Source organism: Nannospalax galili, unplaced genomic scaffold, assembly GCF_000622305.1.
Source record: "Nannospalax galili isolate Female #2095 unplaced genomic scaffold, S.galili_v1.0 scaffold264, whole genome shotgun sequence".
NCBI classification, from domain to species: domain Eukaryota; kingdom Metazoa; phylum Chordata; class Mammalia; order Rodentia; family Spalacidae; genus Nannospalax; species Nannospalax galili.
Window position 1 is genome coordinate 969,591 of NW_008352391.1, and position 23,949 is coordinate 993,539.

Here is a 23,949-nt window from a genome sequence, read left to right on the forward strand (position 1 = left end):
ACTCACATACATGCAGGCAATACACTCATACACATAAAATAAAAATAATAAAATATAAATTTTTTTTTAAAGTTTATTCAAATGAGCCTGTCAATCACTTGAAAAGAAACCCCCATTAAAGTAAGTCCATGCTAGGAATGTAGTGGTTATAAAGCCAACGTAATTGCTGGGGGATGTAGCTCAGTGGTAGAGCACCTGATCAGCATGTTTGAGGTCCTAGCATCAATTAAAGGAACATTTTAAAGAGTACTTTTAACATTAACAGAGAGGTTTTGTACATGAAAAAAATTTAGCAATTAGAAGTCTATGTAAGAGGCACTGAAGAGATGGCTCAATAGTTAAGAGCACTGGCTAGTTTTACAGAGGATCCAGGTTCAAGTCCCAGCACCTACACTAGAGCTAACAACCATCCCTAACTCCAGTTCCAAAGAATCCATCATCTTCTTCTGGCCTCCACAGGCACTGCACATATGTAGCGCACTTACATAAATGCAGGCATTAAACACTCATACATATGAAATAAATGATAAGTAAATAACTGAAAAAAAACCAAGTCTATGTAAGAAACTATAGCCTTGTATCAGACAGAAAAAATGAAGAATTTTCAAATGTCAGGGTTTATTTAAGTATGCCCATGCATAAAAGTTAATGAGTAACTGACATCCTGTCTGAAAAACCAAAGGGAAGAATAAAAACAATGTTTACAATAGACATGATTCAGTAAAAGTGAGAAAGGCAAAAGCAAAACTCTGCTTAAAAAATAATTGTATAGGTCTCTTTCAGATTTTTGTTGTTTGCTTATTTAAGTGGAGTGGTTTTCTATTCATTTTCATGAATTTTAGCATATATCAGTATACAACACAGAAGATAAAGTCATAACTTCAGAGGGTAAAATTATAAACTGTTTCAGAAAAACACTTTTAAGCATTCCAGTTTTCCAATGTGTGTATCCTATGTTAGCTCTCACTTAAACATGGTAGTAAGTTTGCTTTAGTTATACATTTTGGCTACAGAAAAAAAAATGGTAGCAAAACTCAGGCTTGAGATTTTATATCCAATTAGGATACAAAATTCTAAGATGAACTACGATCTTAGTCGCATAAGCTTCCTAAACATGTATTTGCTGTTCATATAAAGAATTCAAAAAAGAAGAACTGTACAGGATGTAAAAAAAGAAAAAAGACCATCAAACAAAGTAAAACTCCTAAATACCATACTCAAGCATGAAGGACACATGGTCATAGTTGAAGAGTTGTCTCTGCTGCATTTCTCCCACATACCTTGTCCATCAATTTACTTGCATGAAGACTCAAGCTGTTGAAGAATATTTTTTTGCTCAGCAAGTGCATTTCTTCAATGGTTGTCAATAGAGTAGTTGCACTATTTCCAACGATGCCACTAAAGCAAAGAATATTTCAGGTTGCAAAACAGAAGCTAACACAATTTTGTTCACTAAGTACAATACTTCAAAAAAAGATCTAGATTTAAAGGCTGGAGAAATGGCTCAGGGTAGGAATGCCCGCTTTGTAAGCTTGAGGACCTGACTTTAAATTTGTAGTACACATATAAAAGCAGTGTACAAATGCATGTGCCTGTAACACCTGTGCTGAAGGTAAGGCAGGCAGATCCCAGGAGCTTACTGTCCCAGGAGCTTACTGACCAGCCAGCCTAGCTGAAAAGGTGAGCTTTGAGTTCGGTAAAGTGGTTAGGTTCTCAAGTGAATAAGGTGGGCAGTCATAGAAGACACCTGACATTCTCCTCTGACCTCCACATGCTCAAGTGGGCGTGCAACCCCTGCCCCCCCCCCACACAGATACAGATTTACACTGAGCATGGAGACATATACCCGCAATCCTAGCACTGGGGAGACTGAGGCTGAAGGATAGCAGGTTTAAATCTGACCTGGGCTACAATAATGAGATCTTGTCACAAAAATATAAACAGATTTAAATAGGATTTTTATATGTATAATAAAATCTATAAATTAAAAATAATCACTCTAGCTGGGTGTGGTGGCACACACCTTTAGTCCCAGAACTCAGGATGCAGAGGTAGGCAGACCTCTGTGAGATCAAGGCCAGCCTGGTCTACATAGTAAGTTTTAGGCCAGCTGGGGCTGTAGGGAGACCTTGTCTCAAAAATAAATTTAAAAAAGGAAGGAAGGGAGGGAGGGAAGGGAGGGAGGGAGGAAGGAAGGAAGGAAGGAAGGAAGGAAGGAAGGAAGGAAGGAAGGTAGGTAGGTTACTCTAGTTTCACATAAAATGTCAGTTTTTTTGTTCTCCCCCTTTGAGTAAGGTGATTAAGAAAGGAAAAGAAAAGAAGCAAAGTTTGAGTACCCTCAGTATGAAGATCTGAAATTGAAAATGGTCCACAATCTAAAACTCTGTATATCACTGTTCAGAAAGTTTCAGATTTCAGGTCACTCTGGATTTGGGTATTTAGATTAGTGGTGTTACATTGGAAAGCTCATATAAATATCTCCAAATCCAATACTGAATCTGATACAATTCTGGTCCCAAGCATTCTGGGTAAGGTTTATTCAACCTATAATATTTCCAGTATTTCATATTTCTTTTAGCAAATCTGTGGGTGAGAACTGACAGCAGTCACATGCAAACCTGTATTAGTATTTTTAGCTGTTACAGTAGTCATGTATCTTGATGATAGAGGAAAGCCTAGTTTCAATATTAAGAAACTAAAGATTTTAAGAATTCAAAATTTAAAAAATTTAATCCATATCTCTGATTTGACAATTAGATTGCATTAATGGTGAGTTATTTTCATTAAAACTAATAGATCCTTTTTTTGTTTTATCTGTCGAGTCCAATTGTGCTGCCCATAAACCCTTGGGTGTGTGGCCATCCACTGCAGTGGTCAATCTGCACAGAGGCCATACTCTTAAAGAAAACCAGCTCTCCATTTCCCAACAGCTCTCAATTGCCAACAGCTCTTTACCTACAGGTGGGGTTCCTGTCCATCCTCCCTCTCCATGCTGGAATCTTGTGTGCTTGAGTTTGCACATGTCTTATGATGGTGCTACAAGCACTGTAAGTTCATTTACGAACCTGCCCTGTTGTGTCTGTAAAACACTTCCCTTGTATCTGTCCCATGGCCTCTAGAATCTTTTTGCCCCCTTGTTCCCGATGATCTCTGAGCGTTGTAAGGACAGGGTGTGATACAGCTGTCTCATTTAGCGCTGAGCATTCCACAATCTTATTTTCTGCAACTTGACCAGCTGTGGGTCTCTGTGATCATTTCCATCTACTGCCAGAAGCTTTTCTAATGAGGCCTGAAAGAAGCACTAATGTATGGGTATATGGAGTCAGTTTAATGCTATGGAGTTGGGGGAGGCGGGAATATGATCAGAACACATTGTGTAAAATTCTCAAAGAACTAATTAAAAAGTGAGAAAAGAAGAAAAAAAAAGAAAATCTTTTTCACCTTGGCTTGTGCAAAGTAGATATGATACTAAATAATAATAATAATATACTAGACTTAATTTAAAACAACAAAATAACTAGTATATCCTACCAATAACATAGCTATAAACTATAAAGTTGCTTAATTTTACACAGCTGCTTAAATAACAGTGCATTTTGCTGTTTTCAAACAAATACATTAGCACATTTTATAAAACTCAGTTTTTTAAAAAATATATTTTATTATTTTTTTTTATGTGTATGAGTACATGTATATAAGTATATCTCTGTCATGCAATACATGCAGGTCAGAAGAGGGCATCAAAATTATCCTGGAACTGGAGTTAAAGATGGTTGTTAGCTGCCATGTTTGATTCTAGGAATCGAACCCAGGTCCTCTGCAAGAGCAGCCAGTGATCTCAACTGCTTAGCCATCTCTCTAGACCCTTAATTTTCTTTAAAAGATTATCCTTAGACCCAAAGAGACCCATCTCTCTTTTTGTAAGGATCTAAGATAAGTTTGTAGATAAAACAATTCCCATTTTTCTTTTCCTGATATACTGAAAGCTATTTTTAAAAAATGAAAAGTATATTGTTGATGTGAACTTAGACCATAATCCTGGAAGAAATTATTTTTAAACGTGCAACAGCATCATACTATGCCTAAAATAATTCATTTTGTTGAAGATAAATACAACATGAGCAAATATTGATAATATAGCTAGAGTCGCGGGAAATTTCTTGATAAATTACATACCCATATGTATTGTAAAAGCAAACAGACTACAGATTTCAGTTCATTCTCAGAGTAAAATCCTTTTTGGATAAATTCACATATACTTCATGCAAAGATAATCAGCAAAACTAATGTGCAAAGATAAATATCAAAATATAAGCAAATTACTCTAACCTATATTTTTAAAATACTTCAATTAAAAATATTATAACTCAAATGACAATAAATTAGAGAGAGGGGCTGAGGAGATGCTCAGCTGGTGGAGTGCTTACCATGTAAGCACAAGGACCTGAGTCCAGCTCCCCAGCACCCACATGAAAAGCTGGACATGGTGGTGCACACCTGGAACCTCAGCACTGAGTATGTGGAGTATGTGGAGCCAGTCTAGTCTAATCAATGAGTTTCAGGTTCAGTGAGGAGCCCTGCGCCCCCAAAACGAGGTGGAGACTGACTAAGGAAGAAAATCAGCATCAACTTCTAACCTCCACACAGGTGTATTCTCACACAGGTACACATACATAAATACCCATACAAACACATACATACAACACACACACACACACACACACACACACACACACACACACACACACACACACACAGAGAATAAAATAAAATAAGCTGGACAGAATTCCTACACCTTCCTATGCATACAATGAAAACAACTATCCCTCTGAATGAAAAGTATATATAGGCCAGTCAGGAATGTAAAGTCAAAGAATGAAAATAGAAACTGATATTTTAGTGAATTGAAGATACATCTATATTATTTTTTTTTAATTTGGAGTTATCAGTTTTACTCTATAGTCACTTAATGTCTAGAATTTGCCAGGACTTCCCGAGCACTCATTGAAGACTAGCAACTGGTCTTGATACTCGTAAGCATTCCTTCTGCTATTTCACGCCACATTTCTACCCGACATGCTTGGCCTCTCATTGCTTCTATTTGTAGGTGTTATGTATAAACTCCTTGCTTCAGAAGACAAAGAGTTCAACTCTCTTATAGTGCTCCACCCCTACCCAAACTTCACCTTCCTCAGACTTCCTAATACAGCCCTGATTACAAAATTCTGACAAATACTTTACACGTACATCATTATAATTGTGAAAATACTATTCACAGTTGACCCTAGAACCTAGGTCATCAAACACAAGACGGCCATGATGAGGAGGCTAATCAAGATCAGCCCCATATGTCATATGCCTGGACAGAAACATCTAGGTAGAGGAGAAGATGGCTCTCAGAGGGCGGACACGAGGAAGGAAGGGAGAGGCTAGCTTTTTGTTTTTGACTGTGTCACTCTATCAGTAATAGTTTGGATCTGAAACAGTGATCAGGGCATAGGAAAGTAAGCAGTGTGGAAACAAAACAATTATTAACCCCAGGAAAAAGTTTTACTAGAAAGGACATGGAATCTAAGCAAGCTCCATTCCTTATTTCTTGGATCCCACATCATCCTTTAGGAGTTTTAATGTACATGAAGTGAATCTATTACAGCTTACATGTTTCTGTTTGGTGACAGACCCCTTAGCTGCCATGCTTTCCCTTTGTCTCAGAAACTAGTCTATCACCCTCAACCCCTGTGGGACAGAGAGCTGATAAAGCTGTAGCCCTGCAGGCCCCTTTCCCCTTACAGCTGTGGGTAAGCTCAAGACAACCTAGAGCCATCACTTTACTCTTCTCAGTGCCTTGCAACTTTGGTAGGTTGGCTAAACCAGGCTAGAAAATATAGTATGAAGCTTGCCCACTCCTTTCTTAAAAACCTATAAAAATCAGAAATTCCATTTGTCCTATGGAATTGAAAGCTTGTTCTTCCTTTAAGACCCCACTACAGCATGCATTTTTGTTTTATTGAAACAAGGAAACAGGATTCATGAACTGTGCTGCCCTAACTCTCCTAATTCTCTCCCAAATGAAGGCCTCATCATGGTCATCTGGCCAGGAAGAAGGAACTTCTAATAAAGCTCTTCTAAAGCCCAATTTTGGGTCCGCTTACTCTTTACAAACTTGCTTTCTTTTGTAATTTCTAATGGTTTCCTGCTTTTCCCCTAACTGCCTGCTATGCCTTGCCGGTTCGATTATGTTTCTTCTTCTTGACCTAAAACTACAGTTCCAGGAGTATCATACTTATTCTCTCATCCCTAAAGTGGTTTCCCTGTCCCAGGGTTTGAAATACCACTTACATACTGAAAGAACCAATTTTATAGCCCTGCTTCCTCACTGGGTCATTTTATTCTCTACCTGCTTTGTTGTTGTTGTTGTTGTTTAATTGAATTTTGCAAATTTCATACAATATATTTTGATCATATTTAGACCTCATCTATCTGCACCCCTTATGTGCTTACTTTTCTTTGAAAAACTACCAAAGCCAGGCGTGGTGGCGCACGCCTTTAATCCCAGCACTTGGGAAGCAGAGGCAGGCAGATCTCTGTGAGTTCAAGGCCAGCTGACAACTGGGAGACACTGTCTCAAAAAGACCAAAAGAAAAAAAAAACTACCAAGAGGCTATGAAGCCTATTTCTTTGACTGATATTTTAAGTGGCAACTGCAGGCATTAGGACTTGGGAGAACTGTCACTGCAGTCTTTTGGTGCTCTGTGAACTAGAACCCTACGTCACTCCGATAGATAGGTTAGTTATCACCCTCTTAGATTTTAACAGCTGACCTTCAGTTCATGATATGGCATACTAGGTGATAAAAAGCTTTCAAATAATTTTTAATGGAATATGGAAACTATCAAAAATATAACTCAGAAGGAGGGGGGTAGAGGGTGGTAGGGTGAGGGTGGAGATGGGGAAGGAGGTCTGAATATAATAAAAATTCATGGTCTGAAAAATCATAGCTGGGACTGGAGGGATGGCTCAGTTGTTAAGAACACTGGCTGTTCTTGCAGAAGACCTGGGTTTGAATCCCAGCACCCACATGGCAGCCTACATGCAGGCAATACCCTCATACACACAAAATAAAAATAATAAATAAAATTTAAAAAAAGAAAAACCAGAGCTTAGAAGGAAATTGTTTTTAACATAATTTCACCTATAATGTGTCGCTATAGTAATATTTACAATTAAGCTCAAGTGTGTACCACCAAGAGACACATGCAAACCGAAATGAAGGTACATTTAAGACAAGACACACGAGGCTGCAGAGATGGCTCAGCGGTTAGGAGCACTGACTGCTCTTGCAGAGGACCTGGGTTCGATTCCCAGCACCCACATGATGACTAAGAACAATACTTAACTCCAGTTCCAGGGGAATCCGAAGCCCTCTTCTGACCTCTACGACATTGCACGACACGGGTGCACTCACATACATGCAGGCAATATGCTCTTACACATAAAATAAAAATAATATTTTTTAAAAAGATAAGACACACAGTTTGCAATCTGATAAACTTGGCTTTCTTGAGGAAGATAAAGCTTTGGTTCTACTATATCACTGAAAACTAAAGGCTGGAGATTTTAGGGTATTAATACCCAGATAGCATAGTCCAGTTATCATGCCCCATTCTAGGTATATAGTGGCTCTAGTGGCCATGGATGTCACTTAATAAAGCAGACTCAATGAAAGACTTATGTAAATTGTTATGCAAATTGTATGTGTAGGGGTGTGTGTGTGTAGTCATGCTTGGAAAAGAGAAAGACCCTTTCTCAAGGTATAGCAAGCATAATGTGCAGAGACTGTGTGGAGGCTCCACTGGCTGCACTTAGTTATACACACAGTGAAAACAACACTGTGCCCTGCCTGTAAAGAAATCTCCCAGGGGATACAGCACATTTATTTTTTTCACTTACCTGATTGTATGGTGGTAAAATTTGAGGAGATTGGAAATTTTATATAATAAAACTGCCCCAGGTTCAGCAAGTATTACTTGTTCAATTCGAACCTATTAAAACACATGAGGAAAAAAATGAACATTTCTCAAAGCATATCTTTTCTTCATTGATAATGTGGCATGAATAACACCGAAATACTCAAGGAACTATTTCATTATTGTGGCAAATGCTTTCTAAAGAAATTCTCCATATTAAGTCATAAGGTATGATGAACATTTTAACACATTCTTAAAAATGATCCATTATTTGCAAAACTTGGCTCTAACTGGGTAATATCAGAAGCTACAGCAAGATCATTTTGAGGTTCAGCTCCACTATGTATGTGAATTTAGTTCAATAAGTTTTAAAAGCAGCTGTAACATTCCCCAAAACAGATGCTCAGTCATCAACACTCAGAAAAAGAGGAAAGAATTCTTGTTTTTATTATATTGTTTAACCAGAGACTAGGAAAACAGAAAAATCGTAAGTTAGCACCAAAGTATTTGCCCAATTGTGAGACTACAGGGACAAAAGCCAGATATGGTTGAAGATTAGCTCACTCATCCTAGGAATCTGCTAATTTCCATTAGTCACTGATTTTTCTTAGTCTGTATGCCCTCTTCACAAATGCAGTCCTAGTCACACAGATGCTTGCCTATGTGCTATGTGATCTATCCTAGTGTCTTCAAGCTGTACCTTACATTATTATCTTCTTGCTTTCTAAACACAGAGACATTGTGTTTGCTGCTGCCTTTACATCTCTGTAGCATCTGGTGGAACAGTACACACACTGCAGATATTTAACAGCCTTTGAAAGCCAAAGATTCACTGTTCTTTAATTTTAGGATATAGCACTGTTAGCAAATATAATTTGCTAAATATGATTTCATAAATGCATCTATAATATTTTACAAAGAATATCTGAGTTAAGGACATTAATTTATCTTTATGTTAGTATGCTTATGAAAGTGAGCCCTCTTAGGCATAAGGCAACAGAATCCGGAATGACATTCACACTTAAAAATCATAATTTCCATATAACCACTTTTTTGGGGTGTGTGTGTGTATGTGTGCGTGTATGTTTTATGTGGGTGTAAATAAGTGCCCACGCAGGTGTGTGTGTGTGTGTGTGTGTGTGTGTGTGTGTGTATGTATACATGTGTGTATGTTTTATGTGGGTATAAATAAGTACCCACACAGGTGTGGTGTATGGAGACAAAATACAAAATAAGGTGTCTTCCTTTATTGCTCTCCCCTTTTATGAAACAAAGTCTCTCACTGAACCTGGAGTTCACTGACTGGGTAGGCTGGCTGGCAAGAAAGTGCTCAGGGTATCCATATCTGCCCACCCCCCACGCCCTTCTGCTTCCAGAGCTGGGAATACAGTACAGTTACAGGTTACCACCTCTCACTTTTAAGTGGGCATGGGAAATCCAATTCAAGTCCTCATGCTTAGTACGAAACACTTAACCCACCAAGCAATCTTTCTGGCCTCAGTAACCACTTCTTTTTAGGAAAAAGTCCCACAGATATTACACAGTAATTACATCACTAAAAGTGTTATTTTCTAAAAATATAATTATTAGAGTGAAGGACGTTGATTATGGGCAGGTCTCCATAGCAGATGGTTGAATTACACCAGTTCAGCTATCCAGCAACCTGCCTTATGGAATTAGAGACATCAAGAGAATTCTTCATTCCCACTCCCTGAAGAAAGTGAAAACGGAGGGAGGCAGAGAAAAGGTGATTGAAGAAGAAGGAAGGGAGGGAGGCAGAGACATCACAAAAGTCTACCTCTCTTCAGCCCAGAGATCTTGAAGGAAAGTGACATCTTAGGGCCACAGTAGAGACAACATAGAAGGCTGGGAAAACTGGGAACCTGACAAATGCCACACAGTAAGAGTGACTGGCTTTGACACACCAAGGATCGCCCTGCCTTAAGAGGCTACAGAAGAGACCAGCCTTTCAGCAAAACCAACAGCCTCAGGAAAAACAAAATTCTGGACATAACAAAAATATTTAAAAAGAGAGAAGTGGCGGTGGCAGCAACTGGCTGGAAATTAGGATGGTGATGAAGCAGGAGGACAAGACTCCTTAGCAGAGCTTGAGAACACACAGGAAGTGTGTGAAACTGTTTTGACCCCTAAGAAGTACCCAGTAAATCACAGCAGTGTTCTCAGAAGGACAAGAGAGACTCAGACAGGTGCTTAAAGGAACAGAAGGGCTGCAGGCAGTCTGACAGCCGCAAAGCCAGGGGCAGAGGGAAAACGGAACAGTGCTTTCCTCTCCAAAGCCACAAAGCCAGAGCAAAGGCTGCAGACAGAGGACCAGAGAGGACCTGTTTCTGGAGACAGGAGAGAACAGAAGCCTAAATAAGCTACTGACAAGCCCTCCTTGCCGTAACCTCACAGGGAGCTTAGCGATGGCATTTGTCCCAAGGATACTTTAGCAATTGTGGGTACAGTTCCTATACCATGACATGCACTACCCAGCTCTATTTCCTGTGTCATTTTCTCTGTACAGGACCCTCAATAATTTATGATACATTGAAGTTTTCATTGAGCTCCTAATAGCTCAGTAATCTAGACTATTTAAGGGAAGGAAGGACCATTTACTTATGGACTTGAAGATCAAAGAACTGAATATACAAATTCTGATGCTTCTGGCTACAGCTCAGCAGTGAATAATACTAGGAAGGTAATGGGTTTGATGCTGACAAGACTGCATCCTGTAACAGATGTGGTTTCAAACTCAGACCACAGAGTAAAACAAAGAAAAAAGAAAAAACAATCAAAAAACAAAAGTGAAGTAAACTGAGACTGTGCTCCAGGCTGGTCACTGGGTCTCAAACTCAGTATCTTCTTACTTTAGCCTCCTATAGTGCTAGGAATATAGGTATCACCACCACATCTGGTAAAATATTCTCTTTTAAAAATGTTTGTAATACTTGTTAGGATGAAAAACAAGTTAAATTTATATGAACAGTGAATGTCTGAAAGTCAAACTGGCAAAGGAATATTTTTATTTAGGAGAAACACATAAAAATAACTTCAAAATACTTTTAGATTATCAAGTCATGCTAATATTTGAATTTATAAACATAACTGTCACAAGGTACGTCATTTGAGATTTGCTTGCTTGGGTCAAAACACTAAAGAAAATCTTAGAAGTTAAAAAAAAAGCTCAGTTCATAAGAATAAATGAAAATACTTCAATGTCTCTATACTCAATTGAAGTCAGTAAGAAGGAAAAGTAGACCAACACTGCCAAGCTTTCTGAAATATCTGTAAAAAAAAAAAAAAAAAAAAAAAAAAATCTGTTGCAAGCTGAAGTACAGGGAGCCACGCACTTCATCTGCAGTTACTGCATTTAGTCCTCAGGACTCAGTAGGATGCACTGTAAAAGGCAGGGCCAGGGTGAACATATTATGATGTGGAAAAGTTAAGCACTGGAACAAGCAAACACCATTCAATAACAGAAGAAAATTCTCCAAATTCTGTCCCTGGCACTGTAAGTAGTTTGGTAATAATACTGATAAAAATGTTTTATACTTAGAATAATCAGTATTTATTGGTATGATAAATAAAAAGAAGGTATTATGTTTGAAATGATACATTAAACGGATACATTCATTATCTGTCTCAATTTAATACTTCTCTATTTATTAATAAGTAGTATAGACAACATACTCTGTGGAAAAAAAAACTCAATTCAAGCAAATTAAGGACATTTCCATTTTTTTTCTTAGAAAATTGGTGTGATGGCTAATCTTGACTGTCAACTTGACATACCTGGAAAGGATTCTCAATTGAGGAACTACTTTCCACCAGACTGGCCTGTGGGCATGTCTGTGGTTCATTTTCTTGATTGTTAATTGATGTGAGAGAGCCCAGCCCACTATGGGTATCATCATTCCTAGCGGGTGGCACCAGGCTGTAAAAGAAAGCTAGCAGAGAGCCTGCAAGAATAACCAACTAAGCAGGCTTCCTCTGTTGGCTTCCTCTTCAAGCTTCTGCCTTGAGTTTCTACCTTTGCTTCCTTTGGTGATAGAACATAACCTGTGAGCTGAAGTAAGTCCTTTTCTCCCCAACTTGCTTTTGGTGTTTATCACAGAAATAAAAACATATAGAACTGGCAATGATTTTAATTAAATGCATTTTATTAGCCTACTTAGGGTGCTGATTTGACAAAATCACAGCTTGATTGCAAGCTATTTTTTATCAATTTATCTAAAATCCTAAGAATAAGTCAATCCTAAAGTCAGGCATGGTGGCACACACCTTTAATGCCAGCACTTAAGAGGGAGAGGTAGGAGGATCTCTGAGTTTGAGGCCAGCCTGGTCTACACAGCAAGTTCCCAGGCCAGCTGGGGCTACAGGGAGACCCTGTCTCAAACAAAACAAAACAAAACAAAACAAAAACCTAGAAAGTAAAAACAACAAAAGAATAATGTCAACACTTTCACCAAATACCTGACAACATATATAAAAGCAAAATCCTTTACCTTTAGAGGCCTACACACACCCTCAGTGATATGCCCAACAACTTCTTGAATATTTTCTTCAACACCTAAAATTAATTACAACATAATTATCATTTCCCAAGTCATATCTTACTCAATGCAAATTTTAAAAACCAAAAAAGCTCCTATGCTTAATGTCATAACACTTAAAGTAAACATAGCAATATTTTGTTAAGTTTGATATCTTTTGGGACATTATTAGTTGTAACTATTAACACATTTCTAACTGTGTTAGCAACTAATGTGTGTCTAGAAGGCACTGATAATTCATCTGAGTGCTGAATTAACAAAGTGAACATTCTTCATAAAGAACGTGTGTGAAACAAAGGAGAAAACCCTATGAAATATGCCATCTGGAAGGGGTGATAGGGAGACGCACAGCGATTTGTTCTGCAAACACTGTACTCAAGGCACAGTGTGGAGCACATAAGCTGAGAGAGAAGGCTGAAAAACAGACCATGTGATCGAACAGAAAACTGGTATTTTCTACATAGCGATTATCAAGTACTGTGCATTTACAAAGTACAATTGACAGATAACTACCTTCATTTTCACCAAGTGAGGCTCAGAATTTCACTTAACTCTCACCTATTTTCTTCAAATCTCTGAATATTGCCTCTCATATAAACTTTTCTAAAGATACCTTCAAAGGAAACACATTCTTTAAAACTGGGTAACAAAGATAATAATGGGGCGGGGGCTTTAAAAAATGCAGACTTTGGCCAGCATGGTGGAACATGCCTATTATCCAGCCCTCAAGAGGCTTTAGGCACGAATACTGACAGCGAATATTGACAGTTTCAAGCGAGCTTGACACATAGTACGATCATGTCTCAAACAAAAGAAATGCAGAGTTTGTGCCAATCTAAGACATATGCTGAGTCTAATCTCAGCACTGCGGAGCTGAATCTATGATGTGAGGTATCACCACCAACTTGCACTTGGTCTCTTCCCGCAGACATCTGATAAACCACAGTGATACGTGGCCACACTACGTCAAGTCAGTGATATGTCTTCATTTCCCATCAAAGGCAGAACATCGAATTACACACTAACTCCTCAAGCTCTAGAATAAGCCTTTGTGATGGGTGTCAACTTAACTAGATTTTAGAATCACCCGAGACTTATTTCTGGATATGTCTATGAGGGTATTTGCAGAGGCTTAATTGAGGAGGGAAGACTCACACCCTAAATGTGGCTGGGGATCCAAAGTGGATGAAAAGGGAAAAGAGCAATAAAGCCCAAGGAGCGCCTGCAGTCATCTTTCTCTGCTTCCTGACCGCACACACTATGGCCAACCACCTCACTCCTGCTGGCACACCTTCCCTGCCATGACAAACTGTTCCCTCAAATTGAGAGACAGAACACTCCTCTATTTCCTCACACTGCTTTACTCAAGCACTCTATCACAGCATCCAGAAAAGTAGCCAGTACACCCTAAAGGAGTCACAATGAAGAAAACTTGAAATTTTATAGACATGCCAGCAGCAGCTCTCAAGTGCAGTCACTGTTCTCCCTTGAAACCAAAACAAACATTTAAGGACCTATGGCACCTACTACGACTACTAATAATAAAAGAATTAGCAGCTTAATGACAAAAGCAGCACGCAGCCTGTTCACTAAAGATATAATGAAGACCACAGCATCATTACCTCTAAGAGTCATGCTGAGGACCTGAGCTAATGTGCACCAGGCATTCCAGCAATGTCTCACAGTGAAGCAGCATGCACGCTTCACATGGAAGGTGAGGGGCCCACTAAAACTTGAATGGTTGAGTGGCAGGATGACAGCACTGGAGGAAAGTCTACTAGCAGATAAGAGGGAATCTAGGGACAACAAGATGCTTATTGTACCATCTAGATGTGAAGTGTTTAACTCAGTGAAGACAACAATGAACACAAAGAAGCCCTCTGCTATTTTCTCATCCAGTGTTAGTAATAACAATCAGTGTACTCACCCTGTGTGGTTACGAGCTTCACGAGAGCTTCCAGATGTTCCTTTTCAGAAGCAGTAGCTTGATGGAGCCATGCCAGCATATCTCCCACGTACCTAGAGAAAAACCAGTCACCTGTTAGCAAGATGTCCTGGGGGAAAGTGTAAAACCCTGTACTGGGTGTTGATTACTATACCTCAAAGGGTCATGGGAGTGCATTTCAATGGGTCTAGGTGTACCTCCTGGGCCTCCTCTTGTAAGAGCATCAATAAACCCACGAACAACTGTACTTCGCCTGGCTGTTCCAAATTCATCTAAGGTATACCTAGAAGAAACACAGTATGTGATAAGCAGTTGTACTTTTTCCTAATAGACCAGTCCTTCAATGTCTAAAGTACGCAAGAAGTTTCTCAAGCAGTTCTGTCTTTAAACTAAAGTAAAATTATGAGTAATTTTAGCATGTTGAAAATTCAGTTGAAAGGTACAAATTTTGCTCCTTCAAAGAAAGAATGCTTGAGACTAAAATAACAGCAGCAGTAGCAGCAGCAGCAATCAGGATAAAGCATCAGCTTGGTAGGACACCTGGGCCAGCGCTGGAACCCTGAACCCTTTTGGGTCCATTTCTTGGCAGGCAAAACATAATGCTCTAGAGTTTCATACCTAGAAGTCCTATACCTAGTTTTCAGAAGCAATCCAAACACTAAGACCTTTTCTTTTACATTAAAACATTCTCCTTATGTTACTACTACAATGCAGCACCAAAAATTGACCCCAAATTGCTACTCATTTTTAAAGCTATGACTGCAGTAAGACATAAGACTTGCTCCTTAAACTCACTAACCATCCATTGCACAGTCACCCTGTAACTAAAAGCAGGAGGGAAGTCTTTGTCTGGTCAAGGGCCTAGAAGAGAAGGAACGCTGTGGACCAGAGCACAAGACAACTGGGGATGACTGTGGGGATGACCTGGAGGTCCCACACTGCCCACTTCTTTGACTAAACGCAGCTCTTGTTTCCTAATATAACTGTCAATCTTTATACTCATCCCATCAATTAAAAGTTGTATTTTCACAGTACACAGAAGAAAAAAAAAATTACAACAGTGTAATGTCAGCAGATTCCAAAATACTACCAATTACAGTTCTTGTTTCCTAATATAACTGTCAATCTTTATACTCATCCCACCAATTAAAAGTTGTATTTTCACAGTACACAGAAGAAAAAAAAATTACAACAGTGTAATGTCAGCAGATTCCAAAATACTACCAATTTTTAAATTCCTACACAGTATGCTGCCAGCCTAAATATTAAGAATGAACATACTAAATCACCAAAATTACCCCCAATATTTTCAGAAGAATTAGCTTCTTAGGTTACAATGCTTTCTGTAATGTGTTACTAATGAAAAGTCCATATTCTGTTTACGATAAGAACGCTGGAAGATGTGCTGCTGCAGCTAGAATTCTTGAGAGCCTGAACTTCTTTTGAGGACTGCTCACATTAATTAGACTGTGGTTCTGCATATGTATTTTCAGTTCAAAAGAAATGGTTTTGAAATCTCTTCAGACAGCGTAGTAAAGGAATAGGAAATGCAGTATATCACGCAAAACTTTGCTAGGCTGTATAAATGTTTTCACAGTTACTCTTTTTTTAAAACAGGGCCTGGAATTTGCTATGGAGACCAGGATGACCTAGAACTCACAGAGATCCACCTACCTCTGTCTCCCAGTGCTGGGATTAAAGGCATACCACCATGCCCAGCTCTATTTTTATAAACTAAGTTCACTTGTATGCTTTTTTCTTGAGCTTTTTGATCACAAATGTTTAATGTGGACAAATCTTTGAATTGATAATGTGGCTGAAATTATGAACTGATGATCAGATAATTACTTTTAACTAATTTTTTTTTTTTTTTGTCTTTTTGAGATAGGGTCTCCCTGTACCCCAGCTGACCTGGAACTCACCATGTAGATCAGGCTGGCCTTGAACTCACAGTGCTCTGCCTGCCTCTGCCTCCTGAGTGCTGGAATTAAAGGCGTGTGCCACCACGCCCAGCTTAACTACTTTTTAATTTTTTAAACATATAAAACCAATCTTCTTTCCTAGGCTCTACTGCCAAACAAGTGATAAAACTGTTTCAGAGGCCTGTTCACTTGGGCCACAGTGATGCCAGAAAAAGTGAACCCACTAAATGTTTTAATACCAGGTATTATCAAGCCTGGTGAGCACTGAGATTTAATTTGTATGATAACATGAAATTCCATTTAACATTAATGTTGGTCCTCCTGCAGAATAAGTACAATTTAAGCAAAACCACTTTGAGCCTGGAAGAACCTTTAACAAATCTATAAACATAAAACATCCTCAAGAAGGATAAAAATTCATTTCACCAAAATTAGACTTTTTTTCAATTAAGGTTAAATTTTTAAAATGGAGCTTTGTAAGAGTATTAAAAGTGCATAAATATTCTAAAGTGCTATTTAAAATTAAAGCATTATTTTTATTATGTCTATATTAAATAACTGATCAAAAGGCAAATTCAAAAATAAAAGAACACTGTAATATCTCCTCTTTGGAATGCAACAATAATTCATAAAGAAAAAGAAAAACTGGCACTGTATAAATGGCTACATCCTGAAAGAATTCATGTTCTGAAAGTTTACTAAAGGAAAAGAAGTTAGGAATTCTTTTAAAAACCTTTCATTTATACTTTTTCTGTAATATTTTATTTTTATCTTATGCATATGAGTGTATCACCTGCCTGTATACACCAGTGTCTTACAATGCCTGAGGAAGTCAGAAGAGGGCGTTGGATCCCTTGGAATTGGAGTTAGAGTGGTTGTTAGCTGCCATGTGGGTGCTGGGAACTGAACCTGAGTCCTCTGCAAGAACCACCAGGGCTCTTAACTGCTGAGCCATCTCTCCAGTCCCTATACTTAGTTTTTAAAAGAAATTTCTGCTCATGGCTGTTCTAATTTAATTTCTGTTGCTGATAAACACCCTGAATAAGCAACTTTGAAGAGAAAAGTTTGTTTTAGCTCACAATTCCAAGTTACTGTCCCTCTTTTCAGGAGATCAAGGCAGGAACTTGAAGCAGGTCACATCACACACACAATCAGGAGCCAGAGAGAACATGCCCTTGCTTCCTTCCTGCCTGTGGCTTATGCTCAGCCAGCTTTCTTTAATGCCCCCTCCCCAAGACATGTCCACAGGCCAATCTGACCTAGGTAAGTTCTCATTGAGACTCTTTCCAGGCGATTGTAGGTTTGACAATAAAAAACAGCCAGCACAGCGGCTTATTAAAATAACCTATTAGCATTATAGTTACACACTATTAAGAAACATTGGGTTAGGAAACTTTCTCAAGGACTTAATTAATATTTTCTTGTGCATAATACCTTTTCATTTGAGACAATAGTAACGGAGTACTTGCTCATTACTTACACAAGGTTCATACACTGCCATCTGGTGGTTAGCATGAAGCTGTAGATGATTATTTAAGAAAAGGCAAATTTTCTTTCTTTCTTTAGCATTCACCATGGTCTCGGAAACCTACTTTCCCACTCAGCTTCCAAACATCTCTTAAAATCTCAAAATGCCATTATTGCTCCTGCTGACATCTGCTTTTCAGAGATCAGCCTTCTCTACATCTCTAGCCTGACTCCCAAGGTTTTCCCTGCTGTCCTGTTGGCTTAAGTACTCCCCTACTTAGCTTAGTACACCTCTCTGCCAATTACAAATAATGTCTAAAATCTAGTGACATGCTAAGCACTGTTCTTAAGCACCTAATGAGATGAGGCCTTCATAGCCCCATGAAGCAAGTACTGCTACTAACCTCATTCTACAACAAGGACACTGAAGCTTACAAATTCAGTAACTGGGGCTGGGGAGGTGACTCAGTCAGTAAACTTCCTGTTACATAGCCATGAGGGTCTGAGTTCAGGTCTTTAGCACCCATATAAAAAGCCAGTGTGATGGTACACAGCTGTAACCTCTGTACTAGGGAGAATGAAACAAAAGAATCCCTGAAACTTGCTGGCCATCTAGTCTTCACAAGTTGATGAGCTCCAGATTAGAGACCATGTCTCACAAAATAATTAATAATAATAATAATAATAATAAGTTGGACAGTGATAGAGTAAGACACTCAACAATGACCTCTAAAGCATGTCATCAGTCTAGGTGCCCATCCACAGATGAATGAATAAAAATATGGTACATAGGCACAATAAAACATTATTCAACCATGAAGAAGGAAATTTTATTTTTGAAGCAACAAGGACAGAAGTGGAAGATGTCATTTTAAGCAAATTAAGCATGCATTTAATACAGTTATGCTGAAAGTTTAGAGAGATAGGACTGAATAGCACTGGCTGCTCTTGGAGGTTCAGTTTCCAGCACTCACATGGCTGCTAACAAGTATCTGTAACTCCAGTTGCAGGGATCTGATGCCCTATTCTGGCTTCCACAGGCACTACATGCATGGGTGCAACAGGCAAAACATTCAGACACATAAAAGTAAATATATTTTTAAAATTAATCATATTTAGTATTAATTTATTTACATAGATTTCAGCAATCCTTTTCAGGTGCCTAAAATACACAAAGTATTTAAAAAGAACAACTTCTGCAGATATAAATCTGCAGCCAGTGTAACACTTGATTAAAATCAAATGCCAAATGTTTTAAGAACTAAAAGATGCTCATAACCAATGCCAATACTTTAAAATAAAAACTTTGGCAAAGATTTCAAAGTAGAAGTGAACTGCTAACTTGCTGATCAACAGCCAACATCAACTCGTCACAGGTATATGCTCTTAGGATCAGGCCCTTGCCACTAACTCAACAGCTGTTTAAACTTTTCTAGTCAATTCACACGTTCACAGCTGCTATTCCCTCAAAGTGGAATATCCTGTTTCCTCTTCACTATCCAACCTCGGAGCTCATTGTATTCCTGTATTCCTGCTTCCCTTAGGAAAGATGTCCTGAAGCTCATCTCCCTTCTCTATCACAGAACACTTGGACAACACAGCACCTGAAACATGCCATTTAGGCCAACAAGTAACGTATCCTATTAAAATTCATTTGCCTCTATCTAGTTCTCCAGGTAGAGGAGTTTGAAGGAAGCATTTTAGACATGTTTTATCTCTAAGCACTTAGAACAGTGTAGCATGTACCAATAAGTAGCATGGAAGTTGTCGTTTTACACTATTGAAACAGTATGTGTGTTCTGTGATGCAGTTATAAATTAAGAAATGTTACAAATAGAAAGGAAAGAGAAAATTCTCTAAAGACCTGCTGGAAGGGATAACTTCGTGCAGAAGTCAATGGCTCTGGATGAACCCCCTGGCTCTGGCCTGTATCAACAACCCTCTGCCCCCCATAAAGCTTATTTTTTATACTACTAACAGATCTTTAAAAAAAAAAAAAAAGTGATGCAGTTATAAATTAAGAAATGTTACAAATAGAAAGGAAAGAGAAAATTCTCTAAAGACCTGCTGGAAGGGATAACTTCGTGCAGAAGTCAATGGCTCTGGATGAACCCCCTGGCTCTGGCCTGTATCAACAACCCTCTGCCCCCCATAAAGCTTATTTTTTATACTACTAACAGATCTTTAAAAAAAAAAAAAAACTCTTTTATGAGTAATTCTAAAATACAGAACAATAATGTTTTAAATCAACAAATTAAAATGCATAGAATTCTTACCACAAGCATTACCATGGAGATCTTGGTTGGCATAACTTAAAGATCAAAAATCTGGACTCTTATTTTTGAACTCCCATTGATGGAACCCTGATTTTGAATACTCAATTTTCTTCTGGGGGTAATTACATAATAAAGTCTCTATACGACTTCCTTCTTCAGAGATGCATTGATACAGGAATTTCGGTGATATACAATTCCAAGGGAGTTAATGAGATGACAAACAAGCTAAACACTTGCCTGCACACAACTACCATGCAGTCATACTGCAAGGACGCCCTGGTTTTCTCCTTATTACATACAATATTCCAATAAGCTGATGTTCCAAGGACACACACATATAGATGAAAGTAATACTATAACCATGCACTATACTCAAACTATTGTACATGAATGTGATACCAATAAAAATAAAAATAATCATCAAAGAAGGATTTCTTACTTATACAGAACAGGCCTATCTTGCAGGGCTTCCATGGCCTGAGTTAATACTGGAGATATATCACATGACTCTTGTGTCAGTGTTCTGCATTCACCTGAAATATAATCAGCATTATAACCTCTGTTAAAGTTAGTTCTTTACTATGTCCATTATTCAGAAGGAGTCAAAATTCTATAGAAAATGATACCCTGACAAGAAGTGCTGAGAAAAACAGAAACTTCTCCAATCGAACCCAACTGTTGCTGTCAACCAAACTAAAGTTTAAGTGGTTATCTATCTTTACAAGATCACATATGCTATCAGATACATTCCAAATCTGTATATTATTATTACAAAAGCAGACTAATCTAAAGAAACCACTCAGTTAACAAACATTTGTACTGCCTGCTTTCTTCAAAAAGCAATGACTATTTTACTGTATTATTCAGTTTATTTATCAAATGCTTTTAAGTCCCTACTGTGTTCAAAGAACTGAGAATCTGCTCAGAAATCCCCTTTCTTTTGGCCTTCCACTAGCAGTGCAGTTCTCAGCACACAGTGACAGAAAGGCATGAGCACCTGAGGGACTGGAGGCTCCATTCCTCCTGGGAGCCAAGGTGCGGGTAGCTACCACTAGCTCAGATGTTAATCTGAGGCCACACCTTGCCTTTGAGGAAGTAGAGTCCAGCTACAAGGATAAGTGAATAAGTAAACACATGAAAAGTTATGCTATAAAACTTTTATACTGATGAATGCTAAATATTCCCAGCGGTTACTGTTTAGTGATGGTAAGTCACTGTGGTTCACAGTGGCCATGGTGAATTCTAGAAAGACACAGAACCTTAGCACTGTCTTGAAAACTAAGACAAGACTTGATACAAAGAGAGAAAGACAATATACAAGACAGGACCAAATAGCATAAACAAAAAGAGGGGTAGAAAATAAGCAATCTAGAACATAAACTACCTAGAGCAGAGAACTAGGCTTCCAGTACAGTGCAGTATAGCCAGCTAACTGGATTAATTCCAGCCCTTCCAGCAGTAGCTGGTAATTCCTAGCACACTGTGCATTCACACTTCACTGCTGCTCAATGTTCACTGTCTTCCCTGGTCTTAACATGCTTATTTTGCCAAAAATTTATTAAGATATTTTTAAAGCAAAAGCAAAGAAAACATGTGGTAGGAAAAACAATGGACCTCTGAAATTACCCATAAATCCCTGGAACCTGTGAGTATTACTACCTTATGTGGCAAAGGGGACTTTGCAGATGGAATGAAGTGGGAGATGTTGATGTAAGGAAATTTTCTCAGATTGTCCAATTAGGTCCAAGGTGATCGTATATCTCTAAATTAGAAGAGGCTGGCATAAAGAAGCTAGTCAGAAATAGGAGATAGGGAAGAGGCAGAGGGGATGAAAAGTAGAAGTGACTCGATGAGGTGCCGTGGGCTTTGAAGATGCAAGAGGACAGAGATGAAAATGGATTGCAAGACAAAGCAAGCAGGCAAAAACCCTTAAGTTAAAACCTTAGCCAGCAAAGAACTCAGACTTCATCTTTAAAAACAGAAGTGACTGAACTCTGCCCACAAATGGGCTGAGCAAGGAGCGACACTCTTCCTTGGGATGTGCAGAACTGAATGCAGTCATTCCAACAGTTTGATTTGAGTGATAGGAACCATGGCTGATTTCTGACCTATAATAGTTCAAGATAATACACTCATGATGTTCTATCTCAGTTTATAATAATTTGTCACACTGGAATAGAAAATTAATTCACTATTTGTAACATTACAGCCACATAAATACCAAGAGCCACCAAATCAAACATTGCCTTCATTTATTTACTCTAGGGCAGAAACACTGTTTTTACCTTTTTACCCTATGGCAGAACCGCTGCCTTCACTTCCTGTATCCCCATCCTTCGTCAAGCACACTGCCTGGCTGACTATCAATGGTCCTGATACAAACACAAAGATAATACATGCACATGGGAAGTTTGCTTTGCTTTTCAAAAAGTATCAGTTAGGAGCTGGAGAGATGGCTCTGCAGTTAAGAGTGAGCACAGTGCATACTGCTCTTGCAGGAACTCACATTCAGTTCTTAGCACCCATGCCAGGCAGATCACAACCACCTGTAACTCCAGCCCCAGGGATCCGATGTCCTCTTATGACCTCCTCAGGCACTGTAATCATGTGCAATCCCCACCTCCAACGCATGTACACATAATTGAAAATAAATAAATAAAGGCTAAGTCAAATTTTAAGAATTAATACTCACAGAAAAGTTCATTTAAAAAAAGTCACTTACTCTGAGCCCATCGGTAAAGTCTTTCATAAGCTGTTTCTTGAAGCAAGGCCATCTGTTCCATAATTTCCAAACTAAAAAGAAAATTTAAATTTATTACAATTTAAAATTTTACTTAAAGCTGTATTTAAGAACTTAGTTATTTATATCTAATTACATAATGATTTGGATATACTTTACTATCTATCATGTTATAGAATGGCTTTTAGTAATTTTTTAACAATTAGATAAACGTCAAATTTAATTCCATTACTTATAAAGTTATTTTAGTGTAAATAAGAGGGCCTGACCTCCACCTTTTTGTGAACACAGTTCCATTTCCCAGAACAGTGTCAGCTAGAACCTGGATGCCTATGAAAGCACAGAGCAACAGCAAGGCAGTTAGTGTGATGAGCTACTCACCCTGCTGTCTGCTGGTTGGTTCTCAAAAGAACTTTGACATCATTATGAATCTGTTTTACTCTTCCCAACGCCTTGAAGAAATCCTTTAAAATTAAGAATATCACTTTTAAAAATCCATGTTTTCAGGAAAAACTCAATTACTCTCAATTTAAAATATCACTACTAAAGCAAAACAAAATGTTACCCATTCTAACGAAGTCTTACACGGATTTCAACCTTCTTCACATATTTACAGAAGGTATGATATCTATTACTTCGATTTTAAGACCTATACTCATCCAATGCCTACTGTGTAACAAATAGTATGTGAGGCACCAGTAATACAAAATCGGTAGAGACAAACTCCCAGTCATCAAGAAGTATTTAGCCTAGAGAGAGAGAAGTGTGACCCTAAAGATCACCACCTAAGAGAACAGCCATGGCTTACTCATGACCAGCCCAGTGCTGTGATCACTCAGCTGATTATGTATCTGCTACATGCCCAGCTAGGGCATGCATGCTACATGCCCAAGAGTAAAAACATTTAGTCAGACAAACACAGAAGGTGCTCACTGCATAATTAGCTAATGCTAATTCGAGTTTGTGACTTTTAGGAGAGTATACTGAAGCCTTAGCTTCTAGAATGTGAAACAGAGTGCCATATGAAACTCTGAGACACTCAGTGAAACCCCACCACATCTCAAGAACCATTCTTG

The 23,949-nt window shown here is 38.4% G+C and overlaps 1 protein-coding gene across 2 annotated transcripts in view; it reads right to left on the minus strand.

Moving 5' to 3' along the window:
- Positions 1-23,949, minus strand: part of Cog6 (component of oligomeric golgi complex 6) — an 80,945-nt gene that overhangs the window by 34,815 nt on the left and 22,181 nt on the right. For both annotated transcript variants that reach the window (XM_008849354.3, XM_029554218.1), the window contains 8 exons: positions 23,255-23,337; positions 22,856-22,926; positions 20,573-20,666; positions 14,623-14,751; positions 14,451-14,542; positions 12,476-12,540; positions 7,951-8,042; positions 1,281-1,398 (listed from right to left, as the gene is read on the minus strand). In XM_008849354.3, the coding sequence (XP_008847576.1) occupies positions 1,281-1,398; positions 7,951-8,042; positions 12,476-12,540; positions 14,451-14,542; positions 14,623-14,751; positions 20,573-20,666; positions 22,856-22,926; positions 23,255-23,337 (744 nt within the window). The remainder of the gene's footprint in view (positions 1-1,280; positions 1,399-7,950; positions 8,043-12,475; positions 12,541-14,450; positions 14,543-14,622; positions 14,752-20,572; positions 20,667-22,855; positions 22,927-23,254; positions 23,338-23,949) is intronic.